Source organism: Onychostoma macrolepis, chromosome 11 (genome assembly GCF_012432095.1).
Source record: "Onychostoma macrolepis isolate SWU-2019 chromosome 11, ASM1243209v1, whole genome shotgun sequence".
NCBI classification, from domain to species: Eukaryota; Metazoa; Chordata; class Actinopteri; order Cypriniformes; family Cyprinidae; genus Onychostoma; species Onychostoma macrolepis.
In genome coordinates this window covers 15,815,017-15,833,201 of record NC_081165.1, presented here as the reverse complement: position 1 = coordinate 15,833,201, position 18,185 = coordinate 15,815,017, and the positions used below count along the sequence as shown (strand labels likewise).

Sequence of the window (18,185 nt, the reverse complement as noted above, 5' to 3'; positions counted from 1 at the left end):
GCATTTTCAATAAAATCAGAGACATTTCTGTCCTTCAACTGATTGTCTATTTACCCAAAACTTTAGACAGTTGATCATATATAACGATCAGGTCTCTTTAGAAGACTTGAACCACTTTTCCAACGTAGGGCTAAACCATTCTCTTTGCTTAACCATTCCATTCTGTGCCGATCCGACCCAAGTCGATACAGATGTGGTTTCATTTTTCACTGTTGGGCTGTTAACAGAGCTCTTTGGAATGCAACACAATGTGTCAGTCATTGCCTTGGTAATGCAAGAGTTAAGATATGGTACCAGATGTAAATAGCACCCAAGTTATGAAGGATGAAATATTTCTTTTAATTTTACTATTAACTTGTATACTTCGCTCAAATAGCACGCTTGGCCAGCTACAGAGCTACTGGTGGCTAGGCAAAAAATGACTACAGGCAGCAACTACAGGCATTCTAAAGCACGGTTCAGCATGTTTGGTTAACATTTCCGGATCAAAAATGGTTAATAATCAGACCATGCATAACCAAGTTCAAGTGGAAATATAACTGAAACTGCCCATTACCATTCATAGAACACTTTGGCCCAAAACTAGATTAAACAACACCATTCATATGGATTTATTTTATGGTTTATTTTGAAGTGTCAGAGTTTTGAGTTAAATATCTTCATTCTTGTCATGAAGATGCACACTTTTTTATGGGATGGAATGACAGGAGGAAGATTAAATGGCAGTTTTCATTTTTGGGTGAACTAGGTATATAATCAACATTAATCTTTATACAAGTATCTAAGTAATGGCCAACAAAGTATTAAGTCGCGATATGGACCGTCTGTGAATACTAAAAGGCAAAAATTTTAATCTGACATCTATTTATTTGCATGTTCAGCAGTTTCTGCTACTACAAAGCCTATACTCAAGTACTTTAATTTAGACACAATTAGACACAATTATATTGAATAATATTTATTTAGTTAGTTAGTTGTAACTGAAAGCCGCCCGCAGACGCAGCGTTGTCAAGGTAACATTTGGTCAAACAGACCCTTTGCCTGGGAGGTCCAAAAGCTTACACCAAACAGTAATTGCCTACACTAGTGTTTCTCAACGGGGGTGGTACGGGGCGTTCGGACTTCGGAGGGCATCCGGGGGCGCTGGAAGCAATATTTTTGAAAGGGGGGCGCTGAGCTGTTCTTGGGGGGCGTTTGGTTTAGGCGAGTTTACACCAAGGATATATGAGCTGAACCTTGCAAAACAAAATGGTCTGCAACATCCTAACACCGTCTCTACACTGGATCAAAGCGCACTTTCTGTATCTATTTGTCAACTTGTCGGTAGCGCAAGCGCGTTGAGTGCGTCAGAAATAGAACGCGGCATCCGTTTACTGTAGCGCTTGCACTCATTACTGAACAACTTATTATAAGGGGATCCATGTAGGCTACTTTGACGCAACGTGTCGCGCCGTTCGCGCCCGGTGTAGTAGTGTTAAAACTACCGCTTCTAGACTAGACAGTGTATCATTTCCATAGCAACGACTCTTTACTTCAGTGTTCGCTCGGCTTTCTGTAGCGCAGCTGATGAACTTCCCGTGAAGCCAATATGCATTTAGACACAATGAAGCATCAGATGCTTTTTCTTGTTTAGAAAAAAATAATATAAATGATTTTTGTTTGCTGATTGACAAATTTCTAAATTCACGTGGCTTGGGAAACTTATGATAATATTTCAAGTCCAGTCAAATCAAATATGTCATGGATGCCATGTGCCATTCAGTGTTGGGTTAAAATACATGCTTTTAAGATATATATTATAAATAAAATATGGCCTAGCCTATACCACCATTCAAAAAAGATTAATAAGTCTAATCCTTTCTGCAGCAAGTCCGCATTTATTTGATAGAAAATACAGTAAAAACAGTAAATCTACAATTTGAAAGAACTGCTTTCTATTTGAATATATTCTGAAATATGTTTTCCTCTCATGCTAAAGCTCTATTACTCCAGCTTTCAGTGTCACATCCTTCAGAAAAATTATGCTGATTGCTGCTCAATAAATATTTTTTATTTTTATTATTATAGTTGGCACACCACAACAAGAAAAAGCAAGATTTGAAATTGAATTGATAATAACAAGAATATCAATTTAATTATTTAATTTATATAAGAAAGATATAAATCAGGACTGCACTAAAATAATAACTATTTTGAAAATGAGAAGCATTTTCAGCATTTTCATCTTTCTATAACCCCAATTCCAGAAAAAGTTGGGATGTTTTGTGAAATGCCATACAATCAAGAAAATGTTATGTGTTCATTCTCTTTAACCTATATTTAATTGACTGAAGTACAAAGAAAAATATCCAATGTTTATACTGGCCAAATTTTATTTTGTAAATATGAACTAATTTTGATTTTGATGGCTGCAACACACTCCAAAAGAGCTGGGACAGAGGCATGTTTAACACTGTGTCACATCAATTTTCCCTTTTAATTACAATGCTTAATTGTTTGGAAATTGAGGATACTAATTCTTAAAAGTTTTGTGAGCAAAATCTTGCCCAAACTAGATACAAGACTTCAGATGCCCATCAATCTGTGGTCATCGTTGTCTGATTCTTCTTTTCATGATGGGCCGTACATGTTCAATAGGAGACAGATCTGCTGGCCAGTCAGTCACATGCACATGTGTCTATGAAACCATGTTGTTGTAGCAGATGCAAAATGAGAGCTTGCATTGTCTTGATCTAATAACCATGGACTTCCCATGAAAGACGTCATCTTGATGGCAGTGTATATATACAGTGGTGTGAAAAAGTGTTGGCCCCCTTCCTGATTTTTTGCATGTTTGTCACACTTTAATGTTTCAGATCATCAAACAAATTTAAATATTAATCAAAGATAACACAAGTAACCACAACATGCAGTTTTTAAATGAAGTTATCTATTATGAAGGGAAAACAAAATCCAAACCCACATGGCCCTGTGTGAAAAAGTGCTTGCCCCCTAAACCTAATAACTGGTTGTGCCACCCTTCGCAGCAACAACTGCAATCAAGCGTTTGCGATAACTGGCAATGAGTCTTTCACATCGCTGTGGAGGAATTTTGGCCCACTCTTCTTTGCAGAATGCAGAGGTGGACTTGCTGCTGTGTTTGGAATCATTGTCCTGCTGCATAACCCAAGTGCACTTGAGCTTGAGGTCACAAAGTGATGGCTGGACATTCTCCTTCAGGATTTTCTGATAGAGTGCAGAATTCATGGTTCCAGCCAATGTGATCTCATGATAATTCGTATGTATTTTACGTAAAATGTGGTTCTATAAAACGTACATTTACTTACGTTTTTACAGGCACTAAAACGTACAATACTTACGTATTTTCAGCATCTAAACGTACAAATATTTAAGTATTTTCAGCATTTAAACGTACAAAACTGACGTATTGACGACATCTAAAAATAAATTCTTATGAATATTGAAATCACTGCATTAATTTTATTAGTTGTCATATCAATTACCTTGTTTTCAATTGCATCATTAAATAGTTTACGTTACTCGTTTACTTAATTCGAAATGATAACTTTTCGTTTTGTTTTGTGATTTCTGCTGCAAGCACGTTTCCAAGAATAGGCCTACATAATGTTAAACAAGACTTCACTTTAAACCTTAAAATAAATAACATTTGAAATCGTTTAACCTTTACTTGTCATGTAATGTTTACTTTGTTTGCCATGGGCCACAAAAGGCGTTTTCTCCGACATGCTGTGACTGACAATAGAACTATAAAAAAAACATCAAAACCACAACATAATTACGAAATGAAACGATTTTATTCGTGCGCTGTAATCCAGATCTTCAGAATCCATACGACTGCGAGGAACAGACCCAAATCCAAGCCTTTATCCGGCGATCTTCATCTCCATCCCGAGCAGCGAGTCCAGCGACAGTAAACTGCAAAGCCCGCGCTGACTGACGAGTTAGTTACGAATTCAAATGTTGCCGCTTCAAACTACAGGTTTTACGGCAGGATAATCGAACGCTCATTGGCTCTCGCCAGCATTCGTCACAGATTGCGACATGCCGTGTTTCTGGTGAGGTGTGTATTTGAATGATGCCAGCACGCGAGCGCCTTCACGAGTTCACTGAGAGGGAGAGGATCAGGAAAATAATCTGGGTAATATTTTCAGCGATTAATAACATAAATTCTGCTCTGTACCTCACACAAACCTACTGTATTCCGCCAGAGAGGACTGCGGTTGCAACGCATCGTCACTTGGATTACTTTTGGTAGTACTTTTGACATTTTTGCAATAAATTAATGATTGTAATTGTATTTACCTGCCTTTCATGTTTTTCTTATACTGTACAGAAATATCTATGTTTAGGCTTAGATGTAGGAGTGGGATTAGCGACTATAAAAACATTTTTAATGCTATATTATTACTAAAATGGTTATTTTCCTGCATGTTTCGGTCAATTGCGTTTGATATCATTTTATATTCGCTATAAAATGGGTAGGTTTAGGTTGGGGGTAGGTTAAGGGGTGTAAAAGTCTAAATCGCTTGTAGATAAAATGATAAAAATGCATTGATTCGAATATCTTAATGATATAAAAGATACGTAAATATTTTTACGTTTTTTAGCTAAAAATACGTATCGATTTGTACGTTTTAAATGTTGAAATATGTCTAAATTGTACGTTTTAGCATCAACAAAAACTTACAAAAATTTAAATTTTGTGTTTGTAAATGTTACGTATTAATACCTACATATAAACATGAGACCAGGCTGTTCCAGCAATTATAACAAGTCATCCAGGTTCTGAAGCTGCAAAGCAGCTTGCATTTTTTTGGCAAATGTGAGCCTGTGTGTTATTTTTGGTCAGCAATGGCTTTTGCCTTGGAACTCTCCCATGGATGCTGTTTTTGCCCAGTCTCTTTCTTATTGTTGAATCATAAACACTGTACTTAATTGAGGCAAGTGAGGCCTGCAGTTCTTTAGATGTTGTTCTGGGTTCTTTTATGACCTCCTGGATGAGTCGTCTTTGTGCTCTTGGAGTAATTTTGGTAGGCCGGCCACTCCTGGGAAGGTTCACCACTGTTCCAAGTTTTCTCCATTTGTGGATAATGGCTCTGACCATGGTTTGCTGGAGTCCCAAAGCCTTAGAAATGGCTTTATAACCCTTTCCAGACTGATACATGTAAACTATTTTGTTTCTCATCTGTTTATGAATTTCTTAAGAATGATGTGTTGCTCTTTAAACATGCTTCACTTTGTCAGACAGGTTCTATTTAAGTGATTTCTTGATTCAACAGGTTTGGCAGTAATCAGGCCTGGGTTTGTCTAGTGAAATTTATCTCAGCTTTCTAAAATAATGTGGTTAATCACAGTTCTTTCATGATTTAATAGGAGGGGGCAAGCACTTTTTCACACAGGGCCATGTGGGTTTGGATTTTGTTTTCCCTTCATTATAGAAAACTTCATTTAAAAACTGCATGTTGTGTTTACTTGTGTTATCTTTGATTAATATTTAAATTAGTTTGATGATCTGAAACATTAAAGTGTGACAAACATGCAAAATATTTAAAAATCAGGAAGGGGGCCAACACTTTTTCACACCACTGTACATTGGAAATATTTTCTTTGTACTTCTGCCAATTAAATAAAAGTTAATGAGAACTAACAAATCACAGGTTCTTGATTTTATTGCATTTTACAATACATCCCAACTTTTCTGGAATTGGGGTTGTACTTTGTAAGTATTTGTAAGCAAACTTTGAAATATTGTCACATGCAGAATTTATGAAATATATTAAAAGAGGGTTTATATTCCTTCCATTTTCAAGTGTAAATGTGGTATTTACCCACCAAAATTACCATGTCTACTATGTCAGAAAAAAAGGAAATTCAAAAAAAGGGTATTTTCTAAAACTAAGGGATACATATTGTTATTTTTCACTGAAGGCTAATTGAAAACATCCATACATATGACAGTAGTAAAGGGTGTTCAAGACAAGAGTTCCAGGAACAGAAGAACAAACTAAAATCTGTTTTTTTTTTTTTTTTTTATGTCCCTGTGGATATAGTCTAAACAGGATATTTTTTTTTTTTATCAAGTCTCTTTAAATTTGGGGCAAGGTATATCAGATCTCATCATCATTGAAGCTGTAGTAATGAAAATCACCAAACATGCTTAAAAACTAAGCTTAAATTATTCTTATTACACTTATTTTCAAATATTTCACTGTAAAAAAAAGTACTTCACTGTCTTATTCGATCAATTCAATGTATCCTTAAATTAACTTAATTTCTTAAAAATCATAATGACCGCATACATTTGAATAGTACTGTAAAAATAACAGTCTTCATTATAAACACGAAATAATAATCAACTGTAATGTTCAGTGAAGACAATTAGACTGTTTTATTTGTTGGGGGCCGGTGAGGGACCTGGAGAATGGGTAGGGGGGCGCTGGCCCAAAAAAGGTTGAGAACCACTGGCCTACACCCTTAAAAGAACCCACTTGAAAGAGCTCTGCCCTTCGAAGGGAGTAGGAAGTATGTCATAGTGATCATGCTCACGTAAGTTTGAAATTCGCCCCCAGTGTTTGGTGTATCCATGGCAACAGAACTCTAGACGATCACTTGCATCGACGGCTCTGCTGCTTTAGAATGAGTCAGCCTTGTAAATACAGCAACAAAGTACTCATTGATAATTGGGCGGAGGAGAGATTACATGTAGGTATATGTGTTGCTTTATCAAGATTAATGTAATTTCGTATCCATAGTTTATTGATAGAATTGTGTTGTGTGGATTTCTCGACTTAACTGACTTGTGATCTCGACATAACAAAAGTTGTTTTATATCACGACTTAATTTTCTCGTGGTTTCGAAATAAAAACTACTTAATTTTCTCGTGATTATTCGACAGACGTAACGAAAGTTGTTTTCTTTCCTCAATTATTGTTGTTTGATTTTATAACAAAATGCACGCGAATCTAATCTGTTTTTATTTTTATTTATTGGCCTATATATAATATTGTGGATATATCAAAAAGTTTGTTTCGCTTAATAACAAAGTCTACAATAAATACATAAATATAGTCTAATCAATGCTGATTTCAAGAAGCAGTGGAATACAACGGGGTTTGACTTTATTCTCTTTTAAACCACTAGGTGGCACAAAAATTAACGTCATAATAAATACCTGGACACTTTGCCATTTGTTGACATGACATGGTTAGATGGTAAATATCATATTTAGCCTATTTTTCATATCATAAAATAAAATATAGTATTTACTGTTACTACTGTAAAGTTATATTCAATTATCATTCGTAGGCCTATCTTCTGTGCTTTCAGAATGTTTATTTAATAATTTTGTTCCTGTATTTTTAAAATTAATATATTTTAATTAGTATTCTAAACTGATACTAACTGAAGCTAAATGTCATTATGCACTGTTCCTGCTATAATTTTATTATAAGTCAGAAGTTGAATTTTATTTTAAAAAAATCAGTATACTGAATTTTTCGATACAATTCAATATTGCAGACCTAGTGCTTGTAGTGATTTTTTTTTTGCCTTTGGCCATACTACTTTGAAGTCAGCATGAAATTGTAAGTTATAGTTATTTTGAATGAAAAGGTTTCTTGAATAAGAAACAAAAATGTTGGGCTTAAATATTGTTCAGTGGGATCTGTCTGAATTGGGCTAAAAACTTTAAAATGTATTAACTATTAAATGAATTAATAGTAAATATGAAAATACTCATATTTGGCATTCACATCGTCAGGTCCTCGCATCTGCTTGTAAAAGGTTTGGTGAATCTGATGAAAACCTATTGGCTCAAAAAAAATCATAATAACATGTAGTAAATACTGAAACCAAGAATTTTGTTCCAACATACTGAATTCAAAGTTGCTGATTTATTTCAATATTGCATTAAAAATGTTTTTAGCTTCTGACATATATTGGTGATCATTAGACAATCTCTAATCGTTCTTGTTTCGAGTAGTTAACACACTACTTAAGCACTTGTCAGTATGCAATGTGTAAACCCTGAAAAGGGTGCAGTTCCTCAGACAGTGCTCAGATCCATGCAAAAGTGATTAGCGCTGCTGATCAGCCTGGTCAGCACAGACTTGAGGCAGACAAATGGGATTGATGCAAGTCGTTCTGCAGTCCCCTAGTCAGGAACAGTACATCTACGATCAATAAGGGACCGCAAGCTCTGCTGAGCGTGGGATTTGTTTGCTGAGTGTTTCTGTCTTTCTTATGTGTGTGTGTTGAGACAGTTTACTCAGGACTGCAAGACGGGGAACAGCAGCTACAGGATGGACTACATGCCCCACATGTCACACAGGCCCGATGCTGTCATGTGCCAAAGGGCTTTTCGCAGATCAGAGGTTTGGGACAAATTCATCAGTTCATGCATCATTTACCAAACATCACAAACACAACAGTGAGCAAATCACATTCGGTTTTGATGCTGGTCGACAGGCGTACATAGACGTGAAACATGTTATTAAACTCCAAAATAACAGTCCTTTGCATCTTCTTGGAGTTCTGAACTGTTATTGTAAAACTGAATAATAATTGTGATACTTTATTTGCAATCTCTTCAAGTGAATTCAAGTGTTTAAAAGTAAAAATTAATTTTGACTTTCAAACTAAGTTCCAAAAACTTTGGTAGTAGTGGGAGGCAATTCTTTGCATGCTAATGCATATTTCACTTTAAATAATAATAATATATAAGTTGACTTACATATAATTACTCAGCACTCTGGAAAACTTGATTCTGATTGCGCTTTATTTTAGACCACTCATCTGGGTAACAAAAACCAGTGCTGCTTTGCAGCTAGCACCATTTTGCTTATTATTTATCGATTGTAGCGAAAATTAAGAATACTAAATATTAATTTTAATACATATTACTGTAATATTTGTGCAGTGTTCAACTTGTTGTTAGGTGAATTGTTTTGTACATTGTAATGGGCTATTTTCTTTCTTTGCAGATGTTTTAAGATAATATGCAAGTAAAATTACAAAATAATTTAAACTAACAATCAGTATTGTTCACATATGTGACCCTGGACCACAAAACCAGTCTTAAGTCGCTGGGGTGTATTTGTAGCAATAGCCAAAAATACATTGTATGGGTCAAAAAAAAAATTGATTTTTCTTTTATGCCAAAAATCATTAGGACATTAAGTAAAGATCATGTTCCATGGAGATATTTTGTAAATTTCCTACTGTAAATATATAAAAACTTAATTTTTTATTAGTAATTTGGACAAATTTAAAGGCGATCTTCTCAATATTTAGATTTTTTTGCACCCTCAGATTCCAGATTTTCAAATAGTTGTATCTCAAATATCAAATATCGTCCAATCCTAACAAACCATACATCAATGGAAAGCTTAGTTATTCAATTTTCAGATTATGTATAAATCTCAATTTCGAAAAATTTACCCTTATTACTGGTTTTGTAGTCCAGGGTCACATATATATTTTATTTATTAGGCGACTTTGCTGCAGGGATGACACATTTTTGTGGTTCCCTCAACAAAAACACTAAAGGGTTTTCCATTGGTCTTTGGATTATTGCAGAAAATAAGCTCTGTGAGCAACAAAAGATTCTTACATGCTCTTAAACCCATTCAAACAACCTAGTGATTTCAGGATGATAGAACTGGAAGTATGTTTTATATATATATATATATATATATATATAACATACTTCAAATTAATCTGTTATTGATATATATATATATATATATATGTATATACTGTATGTATATATATGTATGTGTGTGTGTGTGTGTGTGTGTGTGTGTATATATATATATATATATATATATTATAATCTCTGTCAGGCATTCCATATTATAAGCAATGTATATTTAGTTTGCATTGTGAATGATCCGTTTTGTCCTTCACTGATCTGATAAACCATGTGTGTGGGTTTAATTCAGGGTCTTCCCTTAAGGCAGTTATTTTCTCATCATGACGTCCCCTCCTCCCACTGCCTGGTGTCTCAGTATGATGAGTCGTATGGGCGGCAGGCCTCCTCCTCTCTGCCCACACTGCACTCCTGGAACTCTTTCAAACTGGCCAGGGTCCCAGAGAGGTCAGATCACCCAATCCAAGGTATTAAGCATTCCTTTGACTCCAGATGGGTTTTAATGCAGTTCAGTCTGCGTTTTGAATTAATGTTGGAGAACATCCCTGTAAATGGTTATGGATATCAGTTATATTAACACATTGGCTTTTATTTTATTTAATGTACGGTATTTCTTTATTAGAGCATAGACAAAAATAACCAAGGCAAATGTGAATGAGAAACTGATGTCAGTGATTTGTCAGTGTGTAATTTAAATGAATAGTTCACACAAAATTAAGTCACATGCATGTTGTTCCAAACCCTTATGATTTCATTTGTTTTCAAGTTTTAAACAGATGGAAATACCCTAAAAGTGATTCTCGTGACTCACAGTATAGCTTTGTGTGAGGTGATTCACTCAAAGCAATTCACTCACTCTGTTCTCATAAAAGTTCATTAGAAAAGTAGTGATGTTTGATTGATAATTTTTTTGATGCTGCATCCCAATTTGCCTACTTATACTATGCCCTAAAAGTATGTACTCTCTTTTTGAAGAAAAAGTACATACTTCTGAGTGTGTAGCATAATAGTAGGCAAGGTTTGGGACATATTACTTCATCATGACTCTGTCACTTTGTTATGTGCATCCTGTCATCCTTTAAGCTGCTCTGTAAATCATCTTATCTCAGTTAACATCCTTCACATTTCATTTCCTACCGTATTGGAGAGAAATGGAGAGGCACATTGATATGCCAGTCACTTGTCTTTCATGCCAAGAACTTTCTTCATGTACAACGATGTATTTTAAAGTTTATGACCAAATTTCACAATGTTGTTGCAGATGAAATATAACATTGGTAATCTTACTTATTATTTTTTAACCAGGTTAGATACTGATTAATTAATGGCTCAAACCCCTTGCTCTACTTAATCGTTGATCTCACATACTGTATAAGCCATGTTTGTAGTTTTTAAAGTTTGTAGTTGTAATTGCATCCTCATCCAACATGCAGCGTTGTGGGCAATATTAGACGTTAGGGTGTGTATGAATCTGCACTTCAAACTCAAACTATTGCTAATTTTGAATACTATTTAGAATGGATAGTATGCAAATTGGGACACGGCAAGAATTTGTCTGACTTGAATGAATCAACTGATCCAGTTCATAAAACATCTCTGAATGATTCGCTAAACTGTTCAAGTTACTGATTTGATCCAGTTTCAGTGATTAACAGTTCACCTTTAAAAGTAACTATCCATTTAACACTAATGTGTTTACATTCTTTAAAAAACTACAAGTAAGCCATTCATAGGCTGGTATTATTTATATTCTGTTGTAGTTTTAATTTTAGTTTTCAGTAATTTTGCACTTCTTTCATTGAATATTACTATTTAGGTACAGTGTATTTTTATTTCAGTTGTATTTCTAGGTAGTAATTTTAGTGCTTCGGTGCAAGTTCAATTTTTTTTTCTTTTCTAATTTTGCTAATTATCTTTGAATTTTCATCTAATATTTCTATTTTATTACAGCTTTATTTTGTTGAACAGAAATGTTTAAATAGTTTTCGCTGGTGATAATATCCCTGTTCTTTCTGTGGTATTCTCGATGTTGGTCTTTTTGTTGAATCATTACTTTTTCGACGCTAGTGGCACAGAAACTACACACAGTCTGTTTGAACATGTTCCTCTTTGTGACGTGTCTCTTTTTCCCCTCTCTGCCTCCCTTTGTTTCTTACACACAGGCCCCCCTACTAATTTTGGCTTGGCGTCTTCTTGGCGGGCTCGCATGGAGCAACAGCGGGCAGTTGTGCCCACACTAAGCGAGTACAGGGCTTCATACCCTCTGCACCCCATCAGCGCCTTCTGTTATTCTCACCACGTCAGCATGCCCAAGCGCTTCTCCAGCAGTCAGCTCCCTGCCAACCTCAGCAACGAGGACCTGGCACTGAAACACAAACCCTGCAGGCAGGTCTCCAGTAATCCAGCCAGCCTGCTGTGACCCTTACCCCACCTTCAGCCCTCCAGTACCGCACAGACTGGCCCCAACCTGGAGAGAGGGCTTGGAATGCCTTGTTTTATTGATTAATGGCACTTAAAACCAAAGAAACAGGAGCATTTCACTGTGTTTGCACAAAGACAAATAAAAGATATACACTGCAGTGTGGTCCAAAAGTTCAAATACTTTTAGTATTTAATGCATTAATTATCAGCACTTTTATGTATTAAATTGAAAAGCTGAACTCCACAAGTGTGTGTAAAAATTATGTTCTTCAGCATGATTTGAGATGACCCAAACAGCAGCTTGTGCTTTAGTTGGAGAATCAAATGTTTGAATCCCTCTGAAATAATAATGGTCATCAGTATTTAAGAGCTTTACAGGTTTTTCATGCACACAGTGAGTGAAAGAGAACCCAGCTGTGTTAACCAAAAAATAACCTGCAAAGCTCTTTCTCAGGAAATGACATGCTTCGTTATTGCACTAAAATAGCATTGAATCAACAGTTAACTTGGACCACAGCGCTAGTTCAGACAGCCGAGTCATTCATCGACATACTCTAAGGGGACTTTCCTAACTCCCATCCCATTAAGTGTTTAATTATGTTGAATCAAAGTGTTTAATTACAAGGAATCGGACACTATATTTTACATCCAACCATCTGTTCACACTTCTCCTACTGTGTAGGTTTTATCTCACGGTGTTCTTCTGCTAGCCTGTGGAACGTTCCAACTATGTGTCTTTTTGCATATGTGTCACTGAATTAGTTCTGTTGAGATTCCATCAGACCTTGAGATCTCCCCCACATGATGGTGCTAGAGTTACACACACAGAGAGCAATGAGACGTCACAGGGAATTGCTTCACAGCACACACTCCTCTGCATGCCTTCTTACTTTGATCACATATGCATACGCGATTGTCACGGTGATTGTATTGTATACTTTCATTAACATAAATTGATTATGTGATTGCTTTGCTTTTGACAGCATAATTGCATTTAAATTTAATTAAGATCCTGGTCACACAAACGCCTCTTGCTGCAACCACACATTTTGTCAGAACTCATTATATATTGAAGTCTAACACAAGAACCAAGACTCACTTATAATAGATGAGAGAATTTTATTCCCTGTTCTTCAGAAGATAGAAACAGAAAAGTGCATGAAGAGGCAAAGCATTAGATTCTTCCTTCCTTACCCATTAAGTCATTAGTTCTCTCTATATTGTTTAATGTAATACACAAAGATAAGCGTTTCTTCTGGGCTCCCCAAAGTGCTTGTGATGTTAAACTGTCTTTGCAAAGAACCATAAAGTGTTGACATAAAATGCTTTAAGAAATTAAAAGATTCTTCACGAGTAAAGCCACTGACCTGTAAGAAATCCCCTGACAAATGACAAATTTTGTAGAAATGTCATGGAAAAAAATACATAACAAAATATGATACAACATAGATTTACATTTTATATAACAACATGACGGTATCATGTAAGATTAATCATGTGATATGCAGAGAAACAACGGCAAATATGCAGAAAGGAAAGAAAAAAAAAGCTATGAATATAATTAGAGAGCTTACATAAATTGTACTAATGGCAGCCATTGATGTTGTTTATGATGCCAGCTCCGCAATTGCAGTGGGGCTTTATTCTACACACAGTATTGATTGGTTAACATTATCCACACAGTGTTTCAAAAGCGGTATATTTACTGAAACATTTTAAGCACTTGCACAAGACATTTCCAGGAATTAAAGGTTGATTTAGACATCAGAGTGGTTTGAAGGCCCACACAAACAAATAGCCTCCACTGCGTCAGCAGATTTATTTATCATTAAGTGCTGGGTAATTGTGATCTAGCTGTACAATAATTGCATGTAATAGCCTTGATATTTTATCTCAATTGCCACTAATTAAAAAAGGTGCATTCCTTTAACATGTTCATAATATGGTCCTGAGTGTTTATTCTTTCCAGACAGCCTCCCACTTGAAAGATCTGACCTTTTTTTAAACACAAGTTTGTTGAGTGGTCCTGTCAGGTAGCACAAGGACAAATGGAAACAAAATACCTTTAGCTGGAGATAGCACTTTCAAATCCTGTGCAACAAAGCTTGGAGATACCTCATCTGCAAGGAACCTCAAGGTAAATTGACGGCTCACGCAGTAGATAATATTGTCCATAGTCACACACTGAAAGGCTGTGCAATGTGGGAGGCGTATTGAAGAGCATTCGTACCACAGTCGGGCCACTGCGTGAAAGCGATACACGCTGATACCCAGGGGACTGACATCAAAGCGGTACAAGAAGTTCCTGACCGCCACCATTTCTGTGGTCTTGTCCTTACTGCCCATGATCATGCTCTCTCGCCACGTGTTGGTCTTGGGATTATAGCGCAAGAGGGTGTATCTCAACGTGCCCCCTGCAACAAACAGTTCACCGTTGCAAGCTGTGGCCTTGTGAGCTACGGCGAATGTCTCATTAGGAAGAGGTGCCACAAAGGTCCACCGGTTTGTCCTGGGGTCGTAGCGCTCAACCGTTGATAGGCATTCGCCTCCAATGGCATACAGATGGCCCTGCAGAGCCACGAGTTTGCAGTGAGGCCTTGCCTCATTCATGGGGCTTATTTCACTCCAAATGGAAGTCACTGGGTTGTAACAGTACACTTTCTTCGAAGGGGTTGCTTCGCGGTCTGGGCCTTGGAAACCCACAGCAATAAATAGATAATTATCCATGGTGCACATGGCACAGCCTTTAGATAACACCTCCTGGGGAATGTGGGTATGAAGGTGCCACGTGTCCTTATAATCATCATAGTAATAAATATCGCTGGACAAATTAACTGATTCAGACTTTAAATCTGTCGACTGTGACGGACGTCTACACCAATCCGGGCAATCCATATCTGCAACCACTAACCACTTCCTTCCTCTCATGCGTTGTGTTTGGATGTGATCACGCTCCCCTGCTTTCAGCCTGCCAAAGAGGCCTGGGTCTCTGAGGACCTGAAGGTAATTATCAGACATGACACGGAGAGCAGCTTGCTGAAGGGCAGTGTGACCATGTTTTTTTGCAAGTGTTAAAGCCTCCAAGCAGTTGCCTAAATCGAGCTTCCCTGCTAGACTCTCTAGTTCTGCATTTCCCATGTTCTCTGAAAAGTGTAAGAATTTTGCTCCGGCAACAGTTTCAACTTGTGGTTCCTCTGGCGCATCCAGGTTTGCTATATCAGAGTGTAATGGGCTTGAAGGGATGTCATTGGGTTGTGCTGGAGAACAGCTGCGAGGTGTTAAAGCCCTCTGTGTAGGCAATGGGATTGGAAGCTCTGAGTCACTGGCAGCAGTTAGATAGCTGTCCTGACGGATGACTACTTGCCTGCTGTACCTCACAGTTGGTTTGAATGTCGAGAGAGACTCGTTGGCAATTCGTGGTGCAATTTCGAGATCTCGCATTATGAAACTAGAAGGTTGTGGACTTGGCGATCGAGAGCGGTCCTTAAAACTGGGTAAATCCAATGATTGTGATTTAAACAAAGTGCTGTTTTCATTTTGACCATAAACTGGACTGACAGACGGGGTGGGGCTTAAATCTGAGATGAAATGAGAAGAGGACTCTACGTAGTACTCGTAGATCTTTCCATGGACACCTGTTCTAAAATTCCCTGGCCCATCCAAGATAAGATCAGCATTCTCTACTTTGATTTCTGCCTTTGACTGAAAACTTGAGAACATGCCCTGGTGACCAACGTCTTGTATCAGCTGCCTGCCAACACCCGTGCCACCTTCCAGCTTCTTCATTAGGACTGGGGATCGGCGACCACTTGGACTTCCTGGACCTTTTTCGGTCACACCAGGAAGTTGTAAGGTCAACTTTGGTTTGACACTCTTCACCTCAGTTGTATCTTCAAATGCGTTTCTTTTACTTGCAGGTTCCTCCTTTGCACAACTGTCCAAGTCCATAGATTCAAGCTGAATCCTTTTCAAGGCAGAATTGTCATTTTTAAGGTTTTCTTGCAAGGGTTTCTCTGAAGATTGTTGAAAACGATTTTCCCTGTCAGACTCATCCTTTGCAGCTCTACTCTGTGGTTCTTGCACAGTATTGCAGGCGCTGTTGCTTGTTTGCGTTGCCTGCACACCCCTTCTTTCACTCCCTCGCCGTCTGTTTCGTGCCCTGGAGTTGTAGAATCTGAAAACCAAGGAAACAAATAGCATGGTAGCCACGGATAGAGTCAGTTTGCCCAGGAGCTGCATGTCAAAGTGCACTCCAAGCAATTCTGCAATTGGCATCTCTGTAGTGAAATCTATGGTGGTCCACTGGACATTGGATTTTATTTGAAGCTTGTTCTCTAGTGTATTCCAGCCAGTGTTGTAGGTTGTAGTTTAGTATCTGCAAGCAGAAGCACACTGTCAGCTGTCTCTCCTCCCACAGAATGACTAAAAACCTGATACGTACAACAAGAGCATTTGCATCCTGTGTTCTCAGAGGGCGGGGACCAGTATCATTCCACCTGGTGCAGGTGATCACTATGAAAACACACTACACCAGGGCTTCAGAGGTTAATCTAACCCTTTAGTTTCCTCAAAGAACTAACATTTTATTGACAATAACTACAAATTTTAGCAAGTCAGCTTACATATTGTAATATATAAAGATGACATTTCTCCAGTGCAGAGAAAGTGCAACCCAATGAAACAAAACAAGACATGTTAATTACATTGGGAATGGAGTGATGACTATGTGTTTATGCCAGATTATCTTGTTTTAATGGATGATGTCTATTTGATTATGAAAATAGCTAACATACCCTGGCTATTACAAACATAATCGGTGAGAATGGTGAATATAATTTACTTAAGAGGTGGAGATGGCTGATAGGCTATTTAAATGATATACAAGACTATGTGACCAGGATGCTGCTGTTTGCACAGCAAATGCTGAGGATCAAAGTTCTTTCCCATGAACACATGATAACAGTGTTGTTGATTAGCAAGGCTTTGAGAGATGATATAAGGCAGCTTTGCATTTGCCAAAGGCATTATTTGCATACCCTTAAAAAAGAACACTGTTTTAAATGTAAGGTATCATAACCTGTAATGGTACCAACTGTAATATGATTGACTTACCATCATAGAAAATGATCAGAATAGCCATAAACACTTGGCTAGACTGAATGGTGTTCTTTTTTGACACAGACATTGTTTTTCTATGTGATAGCCACCTTGTAGCTGCACTAAGGAAACCTAAACCAGCAAGCATGCTTACTGCTGAATAATTGACGGATGTGTCGCAAAGGTCTACTAGCCCTCTGCCCCTCCTATCATGTGTCGGGTGAAAAAGTTCTTGATCTGGAGAAACAATGGATTTGGCAACATGCTGTGGAAAAAGAATTGTGAAATTAATAACAGACTGAAACTCGTGGTGAATGTCAAAGTAACAAATTAATGTCAGACCAAACTAATCCAGATGGACTTTAGCTTTGCTGAAGATGATCTACGCCAAAATCACTCGACACTCAAGAGAGCTACTTTCTTTGCTTTCCACAGCACAGCTAATGCAACCTAAACATATGAATTACAGAAGATATAATAGACTACGTCAAGCCCCCGTATTGCATTCCTGGAAATTTAATTTTCCAAGGGATCCAAACAAAGTAAATCACTGCTATTGCCTTCTGATAAGATAACAGGCTGTTTTGGCACTTATATAATTAGGTTTTCTACACTTCTTTTTACTGATCACTGGTAAAGTCTGCAAGCACACTTTATTATTAAAGTCATTAAATGAGTATATTAAAAGTAAAATCTGAAAACACCTTTAAATGTTTGTGATGGACGCTTAAACATTGATTGAACTTTCTCACAGCATGAGAATGTGTGTTCATGAAAAATGGTTATTAAAAAAAAGTTTATACACTTTACATTATTGTAACTGGCATATTCATTATTCATTTTTGAACCAAGGAAAGAGCCAGATATTCCTGAAAACCGCCAAATTAATTGTCTGTAATTTTCCCTTTGGCAAATGAAATGGCAAGGGGCCTATCTTTCTGATTTTATTAAGCCCATAAAACCACATCTCCCACCTAGGCTTTAGACCTAATCCTT

The 18,185-nt window shown here is 37.1% G+C and overlaps 2 protein-coding genes across 5 annotated transcripts in view; one reads left to right on the top strand and one right to left on the bottom strand.

The window, feature by feature from the left end:
- cfap107 (cilia and flagella associated protein 107) overlaps positions 1 to 12,250 on the top strand; it is a 34,243-nt gene extending 21,993 nt beyond the window's left edge. Inside the window, exons 1-4 of one of the 4 annotated variants that reach the window (XM_058792481.1) lie at positions 4,156 to 4,272; positions 8,284 to 8,394; positions 9,964 to 10,138; positions 11,834 to 12,250. In XM_058792481.1, coding sequence (XP_058648464.1) covers positions 8,323 to 8,394; positions 9,964 to 10,138; positions 11,834 to 12,090 — 504 coding nt within the window. In that variant the 5' untranslated portion in view covers positions 4,156 to 4,272; positions 8,284 to 8,322 and the 3' untranslated portion in view covers positions 12,091 to 12,250. Of the gene's footprint in view, positions 1 to 4,155; positions 4,273 to 6,478; positions 6,724 to 8,279; positions 8,395 to 9,963; positions 10,139 to 11,833 lie in introns of those variants that run through there. The other 3 variants (XM_058792482.1, XM_058792479.1, XM_058792480.1) reach the window with 3 other exon arrangements.
- A 152-nt stretch (positions 12,251 to 12,402) lies between these two features.
- On the bottom strand, positions 12,403 to 17,256 carry klhdc7a (kelch domain containing 7A). Its single transcript, XM_058792478.1, has one exon. The coding sequence runs from the start codon at positions 16,365 to 16,367 to the stop codon at positions 14,094 to 14,096; it is 2,274 nt and encodes a 757-aa protein (XP_058648461.1). The 5' UTR covers positions 16,368 to 17,256; the 3' UTR covers positions 12,403 to 14,093.
- Positions 17,257 to 18,185: the final 929 nt, after the last annotated feature.